At 40.3% G+C, this 16,653-nt stretch overlaps 1 protein-coding gene across 1 annotated transcript; it reads left to right on the plus strand.

Annotated features, from left to right (window-relative positions):
• Window positions 1-608: 608 nt before the first annotated feature.
• NADSYN1 (NAD synthetase 1) lies at window positions 609-16,117 on the plus strand. The gene is made up of 21 exons (XM_010412532.3): window positions 609-733; window positions 881-941; window positions 1,406-1,522; window positions 2,356-2,409; window positions 2,770-2,859; window positions 3,717-3,768; window positions 4,486-4,574; window positions 5,423-5,540; window positions 6,605-6,736; window positions 7,199-7,273; window positions 7,440-7,564; window positions 7,778-7,826; window positions 8,388-8,490; window positions 9,145-9,313; window positions 9,685-9,820; window positions 10,575-10,681; window positions 11,448-11,579; window positions 11,733-11,802; window positions 12,389-12,517; window positions 12,990-13,166; window positions 15,293-16,117. The coding sequence occupies exons 1-21, from the start codon at window positions 649-651 to the stop codon at window positions 15,344-15,346; spliced, it is 2,124 nt and encodes a 707-aa protein (XP_010410834.1). The 5' UTR covers window positions 609-648; the 3' UTR covers window positions 15,347-16,117.
• Window positions 16,118-16,653: the final 536 nt, after the last annotated feature.

Raw genomic sequence — 16,653 nt, forward strand, 5'->3', positions numbered from 1 at the left:
GTGGTGTCACCATTGCTGGAGGTAAAAGCTGTGTAGAGTGTAGATGTGGCGCTTGGGGACATGCTTTAGTGGTGGGCTTGGCAGTGCTGTGTTAGTGGTTGGACTCAGTGATCTTAAAGGTCTTTTCCTACCTAAATGATTCTGATTCTAGTACAGAAAGAAGTTAGAATTCTGTGTGTAAGGCGGCTCACGGCAGCCAAGTATGTGATGAGGGACGTAGGAGATTGGACTTTGAAGTCACCCTCTCTGGGGTCAGCACCCTGAGAGCTGCCGGGATGATGCTGAAATGTGAACACGCAGAACATTGGCACCCTGTTCCAGTTACTTTCAGCACTCACGCTCTGAACTCGGTTTGAGGGACACCTCTTAAAAAGGGCTAAGAAACGGGCTAAGGCTGCACTCCCGTTATTCAGGGCTCTGGGGAGAAAAAACTGCGAAAACCGCGTACGGGTGTGCAGCAGCACACGCCGGCGGAGGAGCCACACCGGGGGTGGATACCGGGTCTGGATGGAGTCGATTCTTGAAGCACTGACAGTGCAAGTGCTGCTGCCGGGGCCGGAGGAGGGACCGGGAGCAGCGGCCGGGGGAGGGACCGGCAGCCCCGGCCTGGCTCCGCCCCGGAAGCAGCGGGGAAGCGGCGGGGCCGCCATGGGCCGGGCCGTGACCGTGGCCACCTGCGCCCTCAACCAGTGGGCTCTGGACTTTGAGGGCAACCTGGAGAGGATTTTCAGAAGTGAGTGCCGAGATGGCTGGTTGCCCCCGGCCGTCAGGAAGCCTCTCCCGCTCCCTCCTTCCCTCCTTCCTTCCCTCCCTCCCTCCCACGGGCGCAGCAGCGCAGCCCGTGCCTGTTTCACACACTGCGTACCCAACACTCTTCCAGGTATCGACATCGCCAAGAGAAAAGGAGCCCGGTACCGGCTTGGTCCAGAGCTCGAAATCTGGTAAGGGCGCTTTGCTGGCGCTGGATTTGGTGCGATTCCACTTAATTGTGGAAGAACAGTCAGGAAGAGCATCAGCCCCGTGGTGCTGCAGTGCATGCGGCTGTCGGTGCAAAGAAAGCACTGTAGTTATGAGCACAGGATTGGGTCTCTTGTCTTGGAAACCTGACTGGTAGCGATAATTTTTGACCTATTTCAGTGAGTTTTCCTTCAGGGAAACTGTAGTGTTTTGGTTTCTGCCTGGGCCCAGGCTGCTGTCCTTTAAAGGAATATATCACCCCCATGGGGCGATAAAAAACGCTGCAGAGTTTTAAATGCTGTAAGTAGGGATGATGTTGACAGCACTGCTTCTTCATTTTCTATATAAATTACCCGTGTGGGTGAAATGTTCCCTGTCTGGAGTAGTTTTGGTTCTTTGGCTCTGATGCTGGTCTGGCTGAATTTTGATTTCTTGTTTTTATATGCAGTGGTTACGGCTGCTCAGATCACTATTATGAGTCAGACACACTGTTGCATTCGTTTCAAGTTCTGGAAAAGCTCTTGGAGTCTCCAGCTACTCAAGATATTATCTGTGATGTGGGAATGTAAGTTTTTTTTTTCTTGTGTACCTGTGATAAAGGGGTAAGTCCTTAGGGAATGCTGCTTGTGCCATGCTCTGGATAGCAAGGGCTCTGCACCAAACTTTCAAACATACCTTAGGAACTGCACTACTTTTCCCCTTTTAATTGCCATGACCAGGACTGCAACATGCAGAACACTTTCTGAAAGATAATCCTTTCAAAGACTGCTGGTGGCTGAGCCCTTCAAGAGAGAAATAGAATAATTACAGTTATATTTTGGAAACATTAATGGCTGGGCCCTATTGCCACAGGTCAGACTTTGTGTGAGGTGTAACTCAAGGGGCTTTATAAATTGACTGTCTTGGAGGAATGTGGGGGCTTCTTTGACTGACAGACATCTTAAAGCAACATAAGTGTATGCGAAAATCACTGAAGCCACTGTAAGTCTCGTGCTGACAGGGAAGGGTGGTAAATTATGTCTGTAAAATTATTGTGTCAGTATTGATATAAATGTGCAAAACTAGTTTGGTTTTGAACTGGGTTGGCAGTATCACAGGAGGTCGTGTTTGATTAAATAACCTGGCCCAGCCATGGGGAATCTTCTGGTCTGCTCATGTTCCTAAGGCTCAGGTAGTGGTTGATACATCTGAGACTGACAGCACAGTCACTAACTCTGATTTTTTCAAACAACTACTTTAAGTAAAAAATTAGAAGCTAAAACTTGATGTATTGTTTTGCTTGATTCCCTCTAGTGAGGTCTTACAAATAGTTTTTATGCAGTAAAGTAGATTCTGTAGCTTTTTATAATTTCATTTAGTGAGTGTAGTCACTGCTAATTTTGCTTCTTATTTTCACAGGCCTGTTCTGCACAGGAATGTTCGTTACAATTGTCGAGTGATCTTTTTAAATAAGTAAGTAGTTCTTGATGTGTTTTGTAAAGTAACACATTATCTTTTCAGACACCAGTTTGGCCTTCAAGCAAGATTCTTCAGTGCTACATTAGAGTGATGGATTTATCTTCCTATTTGCTAAATTTTGAGAAAGACAGCTAAGGTTTTTCATTATCTGTTTTTTCTTTTCTGAATTTGTAGAAACTAAATTCCCACTGCTTTCTGAAAGAATTCAGAAAAGCCCCTTGAGTCTGCAAACAGAAACTTTAAAAATGTTACATTATAAAAGAAAAAAAGGAGTTAATCAGTGCTCGTATATAGCCTTGTTTGGCTGTACATCATGTCTTGACTCAGCTTTTCTCTTTTGTTTTGTGATTTAAGGAAGATTCTTCTGATCAGACCAAAAATATCACTGGCAAATGGAGGAAACTACAGGGAACTTAGATGGTTCACCCCATGGAGTAAAGCAAGGTATGCTGTCAACTGTTAAAATTGTGTTAAAAAACACAGCTTGCTGTTTGCAGCCACAGCAGCAGGGTTGAAATATCTACAGCAAATCATCATTGGCTGCTACAGGGAGACCAGCAGAGTCAGCCAAGCTACGTAGTTGCAGCTTGGTTAGGAAGCTTATTGAGCAGTCAAACTCTTGAGTTGCTGAGTTGGAAGAAAAAGTGGGGCTGCTTTATCCTACAACCAGTGTAAAGTGTCATTTTCCTGGTGTCTGCTTTCTAAGAACACCCAGCTCAGGACTGGACAAGGCTGTGTTTGTCTGCTGGATTGCTGCAGCCCAGTACTGAACTGGCAACCACTGAAATGGATGAGCTCTGTCAGAGCTTTAACAACTGCAGAGAGTAAAAGTTACCTACCTTATGATGCTGCAGAATATGCCTGGCACTCATCTCTGATGCTGTGCACTTGTCCTGCAGTCAGGGAATGCCTCCAAATTGATGGTCTCAGTAATGCACTTCTGGTCCATCCTCTGAGCCCCAGTCAGTTCTGAGTTGCTCATGTAGCAACCCTGCAAAGAGAGAAATTTCCCTCTGGCATTTGACTTGCATGGTGTGTTCTTTGTTAGGTCTGGTTTCTAGCCAGGAGGGAGCATTGCTTACCATGCCTTTCTGAAGCATAGATGTTGCTATCTTAAAATGTTGGCATTTCTGATAAATTCCACAGAAAATATGACAGTATTTTTTTCATTTTTTAAACACACACAGCCCTGTACAACTTCAATACAGTTTCTTTAACCAGCATTAGAAGGTGAGATGAGAACCAGTTTTTATGCTGTGCTTTATGTAATGATATATTCACAATTTGTAAACTTGTTTTAGGCACGTGGAGGAATATTTTCTACCCAGGATAATTCAGGAAGTGACGGGACAGGTAAGTTGTTTTTTTTAACTTTAGCGTCTTCCAGATCCAGCAATTAAATACTGTAGTTCCCAAAATTCTGCTGACAGTCATGTTGTAGATTCATATGTTTCAGAGTTGGTTCTAAGTTATATTAAATGAGAGCATAGTTAACCTTATTTGTGTTAGTATGTGGCAGCAAAGCAAGTAAATTTTAAATCTCAGTTGTTTGTACATACAGAACCTTGACTGCCATATTTTGCACAATTTTGGTACTGAGTTTATCTGTGCTTGAGACTAGAATTGGGTATGTGTTTTTAGGTTAAAAAAAATTAAAAAATCATTTAAACCTTCAGGAAGGTTTAAATTCAGAAAAATTCAGAAGGATCTAAAATTTATGTTAGTTCCTGCTAAAGCATGAGTGTGATGCCTAGCAATGGACAGTTTCTGTTTTGTAGATTGTTTAATTCCTGTCCTTAGCAAAGCACTGGATCTGAATACTACTGAAATTAAACCACAAAATTTCAATCAGTCCAGAAATTTGCATTTCAGAGCTTTTTTTTTTTTTTTTTTTTACACAGACTTGGTATAAAATGAAAGAAGGTATAATGTGATTGATACTGTGTCACTCACTAATTTCACATAAATGAGCATTCGATTTTTATATTTTCTTAGGATTTGTAGTTGAGTTTTTGAATTGAATAGCTTGTTCTACTGCATGTGTGTAAGAATGTTCTTGTTTTTCCTCAGGAAACTGTTCCTTTTGGGGATGCAGTGCTAGCAACCAAAGATACCTGCCTAGGGGCAGAAATATGTGAAGAACTTTGGGCACCAAACAGGTAAAGGAGAAGAGAGAATAAAAAGTAAACTAAAACATACCCTTGAGCTGCCTGAAATAAATGTTTGAGAAGATTTGCTTATTATTCTTCTATGTAATTTATCTTTCAGAAATTGCCAGTAAAATAAAATGTAATTAGGAGCAATGAATACATCATGGGAAAGACCTCACTAGGCTGGGTGCAGGATGGCAAAGAAATGTAGGTGGTTAAACGAAACCAATTCAAAACAGAGGCTAGGGGAGAAATACCAAAAAGAAGCAGAATGAAAAGAGTGGCCTAAGGAAACAAATGACAGGAAACTACAGTGCTCACATTCCTGATATTTTTCCAAGTCTCCCAGTTACATTGATTTCCTTGTAACTGCAGAAGGTGTGGTGTGTCAAAGATGTGATTTTTTTTTTTTTTTTTTTTGCATTTCTTTCTTATGACATTGGAAAAAGAAAAAAAGCAGTAAAAATCTTCTCCTTGTGGTTTTGTTTTTGGATTTCCTAAGAGAAAAGGAAAATGGGACAGCTGACCTTGCAGTGTATATCCATGTTGCCCTTTCAGACCAAGATTTTTTAATTCTCTCTTTCTTTGAGACCTGGCCTTATACAGAGTAGAAGGCATTTCATTTAGAACAGAATGAGCAGAAGCCCTCCTGACCTCTGCAGCCACTGCTGGTCTTTGACAGAAGAGTTGTGCAATGCAAGAAAACAGATATTTTTGAAAGCCCTATCCTTGTTTGAGCTAAGGCATGCAGAAAACTGACAATGCCATAGATGTTTCTGTTTGTCAGTGATTTTTAATAATATTTGCAGTTTTCACAGCACAGTAGTGATTTATTTTTGTGCCTTTTGCTTTGACAGCCCTCACATTGAGATGGGACTTGACGGCGTGGAAATTTTCACCAACTCTTCCGGGAGTCACCACGTGCTGCGGAAGGCTCATGCCCGGGTGGACCTGGTGAATTCTGCCACAGCAAAGGTGTGCACTTTTCTACTTTGAAAGTTCTGTTTGTTTTAAAAATGAGAGGACATTAAGTAGTTGGACTGTAATCCTATCTAACAGTGATGGGGACAAAAATAAAGCAACGAGTGTACATTACACTGTGAAAAAGCTGCTTTGTCATTGTAATTTAACATGCTTTGCTTATATTTAACAGTATCTGCTCTCTCCTCTGATATCCGAACACAGCTTCTGTCATCACCTTCCTGCTTTTCCCAACCTCAGTTTGAACTCAGAATTTCAATTTAGAAGTGCAGCTCTCTGTTTGGGTTGAGGGAATTGATGCCATGACGATTTTTTTGCCTTTTCTTTTATATACCTTTTTTATACTCTTTTTATATAGCTTTTATGTATCCTCAGTGCTTTTAGCATGCACATTTGTAATTCCTTAAGCTTGATAACTTAGCATAGTCCTAATATTCTGTTAAGCCAGGAGACCAAACATCCTGGAGGCCTCACAGTTGGGGCCAGAAAGTCCTATGCTATCCTGAGAAACCAAGGTCCTCTCTAGAACACATCCTGCAAACTAAGATAGGCCCATCCAAGGGGGAATTCCTTGGGATGGGGGGATATCACGCTATTCATTTAAGCTTCTCATTGGGGAATCTTTGTTAGATATGCTAATTTGCAAGGTCTATACATTGTATACACGATGTGTGCATTTTGGGGGCTGCATTTTGGGTGCATTCCGGGGGGTGCATTTCGGGCGCATTTTCGGTGTGCATTTTGACACATTCCACCTGGACGGAGTTGTGCACCTAAGGATCCTTAATTAAATACTGAAGTAAGAACCCCTTTTCCCTTAAACTGTGTTTGGTTCTTAATTTTAAGACCAGGGAAAGGCAACAGAATGACTCTTGCTACTAATAGAGACTCCTGTCAAGAGAGAATCCCAGCCATAAATCATTTATGATGTACAGGGAGAGGAAGTTTGTAAGAAGAGCAGGAACAGAGAAGTAACATTTTGATTTTTAACATCCTGTCAGGTGCTATATTCTGAACTGCTTTTTTTTTTTTTTTTTCTTTGTTTGTTTCCCTGGCAGAATGGTGGGATATATATTTTAGCAAACCAGAAAGGCTGTGATGGTGATCGTCTGTATTACGATGGCTGTGCCATGATTTCCATGAATGGAGAAACAGTTGCACAAGGATCCCAGTTTTCACTCGATGATGTGGTAATGTATTCACCCTATAGCTGCTAGTACATTTATGCTCAACACTTCCCAGACATTCCAGACTTTAGGTCCATGTCTCTAGACTAAAAAGGGTGTATTTTAATTATGCTATTCAGCTAGATCCAAGTGGTTTTCTAGTCAAATTACCTACAGTAGCTCTCCTGCTTTTGCGAGGACAATCACCGTGAGGAGGAGAGACCCTGTTAATTTACATTCCCTTATCTAAAGGAAGAAAGGGCAAAGACTGCAATGTTCTAATTATGACACAGTTTTGTAGACACAAGGTTTCACTTTGATTTCAGAAAGAAGTAGATTTGTCATCTAGGTTTCCTCACAATATATGCCAGATCCATCTCTTTCCCCAGTAAAGTTTCTTGCCTTTTCCTTTGCCACAGCTGTTGCTGAATCTTTTGCCAAGCATCGTTTGTGTAGAGTGATCTAATGTTGAAAGCCTTTTCATAGGAGGTGCTGGTTGCCACTCTGGACCTGGAAGATGTTCGAAGTTACAGAGCAGAGATTTCATCTCGTAACTTGGCGGTAAGAACTCCTTGTGTTTGTAAGGTGTGCCAAGTCTGAATAGTTACTGAATGTAAAAAGTATTTGCGTTGTCTTGATTTTCACAGTATCTTAGAGATGTGATGTTTTATAGGTATATGCTACATTAAAATTGGTGTCTTCTGAATTCTTCTGTGCTATTGCTTAGGCAAGTAAAGTGAATCCTTATCCCAGGGTAAAAGTGAATTTTGCTCTGTCGTGTCCTGACGATGTAGCTGTTCCTACTTGTGTGCCAATCCAGTGGAGACATCACAGTCCTGAGGAGGAGATCAGGTAATCAAACATTCAATCTGCTGCTTGAAAATTATTTTGATTTAAAAAAAAAAAACAACCAAAATTTAAACAAACCAAAGAAAGAGATAAACATAAGATGTTGTTTAGATTTAAATAAAGGAAGTCTCTCATTGGAAGACCACAGTAAATATGTTGACTTGCTTAGGTGTTATTCCCTAACCTTCTTAGAACAATCATGTTCTGTAATTTCAGCCTTGGACCTGCATGTTGGCTCTGGGACTATTTAAGGCGTAGCAAACAGGTAAGAACAACTAGGTTTGTTTTTCCCTTGGCATACACAGCTTCTTTTGTGCCACAGGGACAATCCAAATTGTCATCCTGTGCTACTGAACCCAAACTGATGTTAGTCCAAGGTGCAAAGTTTGAGTTTTTAAAGCAGCTCATTCAGACTTAAAAATCGTGTTCCAAGTCTGACTTCAGTATGCTCTGTGCACCCTTCCCTTAGGAATTGTGCTTTCTTGAGTGTGCCAGAGTGGTGTGAAGTAGTAATTCAGTGTAATAGTAAAGTATATATGAAAAATGTAATCCTTTTTATTAGCTTTTCTGTCTTACTAGAGGGTGAAGACAACTGGAATTTTTTCTAGCCAAAGGGCTTTACACTCACTACTTGTTTGATTACCCAATTAATGAGAGTTTAAGAGGATTTGCTCTGGGTGGTTTGTTCTGTTTTTCCCCAGTAGAATATAAACAGACTTGAACAATGCACCTGTCACTCTTCTACAGGAGCGTGTTCCTGAGTAGTACAATACATATTTTTTTCTAATTTTGCTATGTGGAACCTCTTCCTTGCTCTGTTTTCAAGGCAGGATTTCTCCTACCTCTGAGTGGTGGAATTGACAGCTCTGCTACAGCTTGCATCGTGTATTCCATGTGTCACCAGGTTTGCCTGGCAGTCAAGAATGGCAGTAAGTAGATCTGTGTGTCTGGCCAGCCATACCCACTAATGGTTGTGGACAAGCTAATATTAGCTGGGTGCAGTAGCTGCAAGAGCTTATTAATGGCAGACCTTTTTCCTGTTGTTCTAATGGAGTTCTTTGTATCTCTTCAGAAATTCCAGCAAAAATGCGTGTCCAGATTCTCTGAATTGGCTTAATAGTTTTTGTTTTGGGTTTAAGAATTGGATGTGGAACTTAGACTAGTTTCTGTCTAGAGTATTGTTCAAATGTTGGCTGATGTAGTTTTCAGTTTATTCTGAAAATTTTCCCCTTCTATTAAAACCAGCACTACATGGTTAGGGATGGTTGAAGTTCTTAAACTGGTTTTAAGCAGACTTTATGCTTTTAGCTAAGTCTTTATACATACTGGATTATGTTTTCTGTGAAAATTCTTCAGTAGATCAAATGCATTTAATATTTCTGTGTTCAAAATCAGGAGCAAAATCAGTAATTCTTTTATTTGATAGATGAAATTTTTTTTTGGGAGGTAGATATAGTCATCTTATTTGTCAGGGGCACTGTAAAGCTTAATTGGAATACAAGGGATGCACAAGATATTTGCATATCCTTGGTAGGAGGAGCACCATAATTTCCACTCCTGTGTTTCTTTTGCTCTGTCCTCAGATGCAGATGTGCTGGCTGATGCACGCAGGATTGTGAATGATGAGACCTACATCCCTCAGGATCCTCGGGAATTGTGCAAGCGTGTCTTCACCACGTGCTACATGGCTAGTGAGAACTCCTCCCAGGATACCTGCAACAGGGCTAAACTGCTGGCTGAGCAAATAGGCAGGTACAAGCTGCGAAGTGCTGGGAAAAAAAATCATGTTCTGGCAAGGACTTGCATCTAAAATGTTCAACCTTGAAAATGGGAAAAAATAAGAGAGCAATAGGAGGTGGGTTAAGTAGGAATGTTACAGATATTATTACTTAAGTGTTAAAGTCGGGCAAACTTAGAAGCATTTGGCAAAGGACATGGAATTTTGGAAACAGACTCTGAAAAGCATTATTCTTTCCTAAGTTTCTTCGTACCAGATCTTAGTGGTAGATTTTAGTGGCCTTAAAACCTCATTTGATGGGTGGATTTTTTTGGTTTTTTTTTAAATGGTATTTTATATAGTCAGATTGTGTTAGTTGAGTCACTTGTGCTTGAATTCTTCTCAGCTACCACATTAACCTGAACATTGATGCCGCTGTGAAAGCTATTGTGGGGATCTTCAGTGTGGTGACAGGTCGAACTCCCCGTTTTTCTGTCTATGGAGGGAGCAGCAGAGAGAGCCTGGCACTCCAGAATGTGCAGGTGTGTGCCCTGTAGGCTGAATCAGGTCAGACTCCTTTGGTTCTGTGGGTTTTGGTTTGGTTTTTTTGTTTTTCCAACCTAACCAGCAACTCTGCTTTAGTTCTGAGTGTTGGTTGTCCTGTTTGATAGTTTTTGTTAATTTGAGGACTTCGTCTTTATCCCTCTGTTACTGGAGAAATCCAGCTGTTTGCTCTGTAAGCAAATATTGAATCCTTTATCAGCATTTTGGCAACAGGAGAGGCTTTAGTCACAGAGGAGCGTGGGTATTTCCTTAATATCACCCACAATTGTGGCTGGAGCTGGAGGCTGGGTCCCAGGTTGGTTTTGTATTACTGCCATCCTCAGAAAAAGCTGAGTTTTAGAATGGGGACAAAAGCAAAGTGAACTTTTTACAAATGTTGTGTATTAGACCAGAGGGATTTATTTACTCCATAAAAAAGTACGGTTTGTCTGCATACTTCATCCCTCATGGTTCCTTTTTAGTGCTTGTAGGAGATAGAAAATGGCAACTACTCCCCAGCTTGCAGGTCAGACCAGGAGAAACTTCCTCAGTCTGTGGCAGTAGCAGATACTGAACCCGGATTTCCTGTGCGTGTTCAGCATTTTCTCCACAAGACCATCCTTCTTGAAGTTACACTTACCCTGCCCACAGTTTGTTCTTCATGAGTTTGTTTAGACAACTGATAATAAAAGTGACTGGGGAGAAATCGCTCTGCTATGTAAATTTTGCTTTCCTTTTCATTTTGCTTTGCAGGCTAGAATAAGAATGGTCATTGCCTACCTCTTTGCTCAGCTGACACTGTGGGCTCGTGGAATGCCAGGGGGACTGCTGGTGCTGGGATCAGCCAATGTGGATGAAAGGTTGGGGAAGATTATGAATCCAAACCCAGGTGGAACAGGACACTGTCATTTCCTTGCAACTCTACCAAATCCCAGTGTAGATTATTACTCAGAAGCGGTAACAACCTAAGAATAGACCGGTAATAGTGAAATTAGTGAAAACAGTTGAATCAGCCTGAATGGGAAATTGTGTGTTTTTCAGAGGTTTAGCCAAAGTATTGCTATAGCTCTGCCATAAAATGCTGTTTTCAGTAGAGCTTACTTGTGCATTCACTAGGCTAACTTCCCAATTTGTTGTATTTTCAATTACTGTATTAGGAATTAAGATGTGAACTTTGAGCTGAAAAACAGACTTTAAAATCTGGAGTACTGTTATTAGAGCTGAGTATTTGAAGGTTAGAGCAATCCCTGTAAGACTGTGGGAGTGGTAACCTCTAAAGCTGTGAGACTACTGTGTGCTGGTTCTGTGGGTGTTTTGAGATTTATTGTTTTAATTGGTCAGCACAGTATTTTAGTTGTTTTGCACATACTGGCTCATCATGGACAGTTTTGCAGTGCTTTATGATTGTTTAAAGTATCATCTTCTGGAAATTTCATGGCTTTAGGATAGCCTTGTTGCAATTAAATATGTTTGCCCTTTAGGTATAAATATGTTATACCAATCTGCAGTCTGTTTCTCCCTTTCTTTATGCTACATATAAATTCTCTATAATGTCAAGGATTATATATTATGCTGCAGTTACATTATTATTTACTGTTGCTGGATAAAATTTCCTATCTTGCTCAGTCTCCGTGGTTACTTGACCAAGTACGACTGCTCCAGTGCTGATATCAACCCCATCGGTGGCATCAGCAAGACTGATTTGAAGAACTTCATTCAGTATTGCATTGAAAACTTCCAGCTCACAGCCCTCAGAAGGTGAGCAGTGATTCAGTGACTGTGTTTGTTAATTCCACTGCAGGAACTGTCTGAGCCAGGTGCTTTGTTTTGGCGATGAAGCACTGTTGTAACAAACCAGCACTCGTAAGACTGCATAGAATCCATGGTTTTCCTTTTCCCTCTCCCTTACAGTATCATGTCAGCTCCACCCACTGCGGAGTTGGAGCCCCTGGTGGATGGACAGGTGGCTCAAACTGATGAGGTAATGGGCAGTGCCTTTAAAATGATCTTGTAAGCCTTACCCCAAAATCTGGGTTTTGTCCAATAACTGTTGTTTACTCTTGTATGTATCCACGCTTATTGACAAGCATGTTATAAACAGTCTCAAAGCTGCCAACAAGGCATTAGTTTCCCACGCTTGCCCTATCTGTGTTGACAATAGTTTCCAAAACAGCAAATTAACATTTTTGAATTATTTTAGATTTTTGGACACTTAGAAGGACAGGTGTTATAAAATTCAGTTTGTTTTAAGTTTTTTTAATATCAGAAGAAAGTCAGGGCCTTACTGCTATGGACTAAGCCCTCTTCTTCCCACACCCTTCTCTTTGCTGTCCCTTTGGAAAAGAGAGGACTGATAAAATTACCTCTGTAGGCTCCAGTCTACCAATTTGGAGAGATTCCAGTGGGGTTTTTTATTTCTGCTCATAACATTACTATGTCTTTTTGACATTGACAGTTTCATTTTGGTGTTTCTTTGATTTAACTGGGTTATTTTAATTGCCCCATAAAAGAATTAAAATTTGCATAGTTAAGATTTTCAGTGACTTTCTCTGTGTGTGTGTTTTCAGGCAGATATGGGGATGACATATGCAGAGCTCTCAGTCTATGGGAAATTAAGGAAAATTGCAAAGGCTGGACCATACAGTATGTTCTGTAAGCTGATTACTATGTGGAAGGAAATTTGTACTCCAAGAGAGGTAAGATACCAAAGAGGAAAAAAAAATCAAATAGTTTAATGTTTTTGCCAAAATAGAGTATGTTTGGAGAAAAGTCAGGTGCCTTTTAACTGAAAGGAATAGTTTCATTATTTTGTGTTTAGAGATTATTCTACAGCTGCAGCAGAATATGGTGGAAAAGCTGGTCTGCATCTCTTAAATGGAGTTTGTTGTCTTGTGTTGCAAATTGTTAAAACAGTAATTGGGTAGTTTGAAAACAATTACTTCAGAACTATACCTCAAGGGCAAAATTGTTCTCTGAAATACAGATGACCAACTACTCTTGAAGCCTTTGGTTATATGTTTTGAGACAAAAAATGGCTCTTGCTTTGAAAGAATATCTAGACTGTGTAAAGGGAGAAAACAGTCTCAAAAATACTGTTCTCCTCTAAATCTTTTAATTAAAATACTAAGAAACTTCATCTGATTAAAACCTATATTCTTTGTACACCAGGTGGCATCCAAGGTTAAGCATTTCTTCAGGATGTATTCAGCCAACAGGCACAAAATGACCACCCTCACCCCTTCCTACCACGCTGAAAACTACAGTCCAGACGACAACCGATTTGACCTGAGGCCTTTCCTCTACAACACCTCATGGTCCTGGCAGTTCAGGTGTATAGATAAACAGGTAAATGCCCTCTGCTTCTGGGATGGTTTTATACTTAAATTATTCACAGTGGGTCCAGCTTGGTTCCAGTGAATCTCCAGCAAAAGGCAACTAGCATTTAGGGTAGTAGTTACTACAGAAATAACTGTGATTGTTCTTTTCACATAACTGTGAGGCTAAATCCTCTGATTTCAGTGTAGGCTGTTTGGGTTTTTTTTTGTCATCCTGCTATGAAAACAAGAAAAAGAAAAAATAAAGAAATAGATGTACTGAGGCCAGAAACTAATAGGTGTACCCAGACTCATGAAGTCCTGTGCTAATGGGAAAAACAAGCTTTTGTGTTTTGGTTTCAGTTCAGGACCTGTCTGAAGGGATCTGCTTAATTGCAGAATTAAGACTTGACCTACATCAGCATGGGGAAAGCCACTGTAAGAGGCAGCAATTCACTGTGAGTGCTTCTCCCACCTCCTTCTGCAACAATTCCTTTTTTGAATCTCAAGGTGGTTGACTCACAAATACATGTTTGCTCAAACACAGCAGCAGTAATGGTACCGTGCTCAGTTTGAGCACTGTGAGGTGGGGAGGGGCTCAGGCAATTATTGGAACCATGCTTAACTTTTTGTAGTTTTTAGTCACCCCTTCAAACTTATTTTAATGCCTCTTTTATGGCAGAAGTGCTGGGTGAAGAATTTTAGCACCTTGAAGTTTTTTTCTGCCAGAGATTTTACACCCCAGTTGCTTTTAAGAATATGTTTATACATGTAATAAAATATTAATTCCTTCATCTGAGAAATGCCAGACATGTTGTAATAGTGTTTTACTACCTTGAAACCTGGGATAAAAGCTACCATGTGCAGTACTTTATTGTAAAGTATGAATGGTGGGAGATTTTTTTACATCATATTGGACTTTTTCCCACTGAAGTCCAGGACAAAAGTTCTTTTGGCCTCTGTGGGAGTCAGGCAAAATGTTTTTGTAGGGTCTGGACCAAAATGTAATTATATTATGCTTACAGTAAATTTGATTAAGGTCTTTTAATGATGCAGGGTATTGTTACACTCTTTAACTAGATTTGTATGTAATAGCAGTTGTGCTATGCAAGGGTAGTGGCCATTGCAACTTATTCCTGAAAACTGGGAGACAAGTCTGGGGAAGATTTTATTGTGTAGGCAACAGTAACCTGAACTGATAACTCCTGCAGCTCTTTGCAAGACTGGAAAATAATAACTTGCAATGGTTTGAGTCAAATCTGCCCTATTCAAGAAATGGAATATGGTAAGAGCTGCCTCTGATCGTAGGTGTTCAGCACAATTGTAATTCTGAAGAGAATCACTCTCTTGGACAGTGTCTCACTCATCATTCTGCTCCTGGGACTCAATCTGCACTTAAGATTTTTCTGGCATAGTAACAGGACTGTGGAAATACAGCATAAACTTGACGTAAAACCCACCTTTAGTTAGGTAATGCCAGGTTTTCCTGTGGGAGAGTCATGTTACAGCTTGAGCTCATTTGTAAATGGAAACAATTGGGAGTGCTAATGATAGAGAAATCTGTTGGATTTGTAGAAAGTACTTTTCTGCTTTGGATGTCTGTAGTGTAGTCAAGCCAGTTTACTTATCCACTCACTTTTAGTGCAAAATTCCCTTTGTATTTGCTGCAGAAGGAACAGGGGTAAAAGGAAGTTGAGATCATAGCATTTACTGGGAATTGCCAGATTTGTTCTTGGAGTCTTAATGTCATTCAGCTCTGCCTGGCTGAGGGGGCTTAGAGCAACCCTAGGAACTCCAGCAGCACTGTCTGTAGCTTCTGCCTTGGAGTTGTGTCTGAAGTGAAGGATTTGTGGTTAGAGCATGCGCTTCCAGGTGCCAAAACGTTCACTGGGATTTTTATAGCTGGCATAATTTGAAGGAACTGTGATGCAGCTCAAAAGAAAGTTGGCGCATCTACCCAAAGGATGAGTTATCTGCAGGCTGTCTTCTGCTCCTTCCAGTGTCACACCACAAGATTAGCTGCATTTGGACAAACCAAAAGATTTATCCACTTCATAAAAACCTGATCTTTGTGTGTCATTTTTACAACCAGTAGCAGATGCTGATGGAAGCATAAGCTTATTTTTGCTATTGAATTGGTTTCCTTTTTACTTGCAGGTATCCAAGCTAGAAGAAAAGGAAGGAATTTCTGTAGTTGAAGACGTGGACTGACTTCCTGTCTTGTTTAACTGTGGTAATTAATTTGCCAAACAGAATGTTCAAAACTGGATTATACTGTGATAATGAGCAGGGATGACCTACTCAACAATTCTTGAGCTGACTATCGTAATCAATTTTTTTTTTATTGACTCTCTGTTTTACTCCCAATATACTTAAACTGTAGTTTGGCTAAGGAATAATTTATTAAGGATTTTCTTCAACTTCTTGAGTTAATTGCCTTTCATTTAAAATATTTGGATAAACCCATCATAAATAAATCCAGGGTAGTATTTTGTTTGGTTCTGATAATTTGGATATGACTTTTGAGTAACATTCAACTGAATGTGTAAAATTTTAACAGTTCTGGCATGTGCTGTTGAAGGGGAAATACTCACCTTACTTTGCAATAAACTTGTAATTCTGTCGTGCTAATTGACTCAGTTCTTATTTTACATGTTTTTTATTTACCTAGCACTGGCTTTGTAGACTGGTCCAGTGTTTTGAATGGCCACATAATGTCTAACTCAGCAACGCATTGGAAACATGTCTATCTTGAAGCAGATTGGTAATCTCCATGTTAATGGGATCAAAATTAGGGTTCAGCTTCTTGTTTTGTTTGAATATTGCAGAATGAAGTATAAAACCAGCATCCTCTGAGCTCAATTAGAGTGTTACCCACATTCCACCTAGAGTTTGCAAAAACTTTATTTTTAGCTTCATGACTTCAACTGATCTTTTAAATGTGTTCAATGCTGTGGAGCAATAAAAAAGGATAGGCTTGTTCCTTTGCTTGAGTCCCTTTTCTGCTTTTTCATTTAATGTTTGGCTGTTTCCATTTCTTTTTTAAACCTTGATTTGAAAGGTGCAGTTTTAATACGGAAGACTAGAAATGCATTTCTGCAGTTCTGGGCAAAAAACATTTTAACTGCAACAACAGGAGATCTTAGGTCCAGTGAGACTTCTGTTAAAATAGTCCTACATTGTGCTAGTGGAAAATGTCTGCTAAAAAGGGCACATTCTCCACATTGGTTTTCCACAACTCAGGAGTGATTCACTTGGAGTTAAAGATGCTGCATTGTTCACTGTGTGTTTGTTATATGGTACTGATTTAAATGCACAGCTAACTTACCTTAATGGGTGCTGCTGGTACAAAGAATGGAAAACCCCAGCTGAAATTTGCCTTCCTTCACAGTTAGTTGGGCACTTCCACTTCCCATTCCATCCTGAGGGAGTGGATGAATTTTGAGCAGAAGACTTCTTTCTTTCTTCCAGAAGTTACTGGCTACTCTTTCTTGACAATCACAGAAGAGGAAAGAGGA

The sequence above is a fragment of the Corvus cornix genome, chromosome 5 (assembly GCF_000738735.6).
Source record: "Corvus cornix cornix isolate S_Up_H32 chromosome 5, ASM73873v5, whole genome shotgun sequence".
Lineage (NCBI taxonomy): Eukaryota > Metazoa > Chordata > Aves > Passeriformes > Corvidae > Corvus > Corvus cornix.

Coding starts and splice junctions, on each gene's coding strand:
- NADSYN1 (XM_010412532.3), top strand. CDS start 649: ATGGGCCGGGCCGTGACCGTGGCCACCTGCGCCCTCAACCAGTGGGCT. Junction 11,580..11,732: donor CAGCTCACAGCCCTCAGAAG/GTGAGCAGTGAT, acceptor TCTCCCTTACAG/TATCATGTCAGCTCCACCCA. Junction 13,167..15,292: donor TCAGGTGTATAGATAAACAG/GTAAATGCCCTC, acceptor TTTTACTTGCAG/GTATCCAAGCTAGAAGAAAA.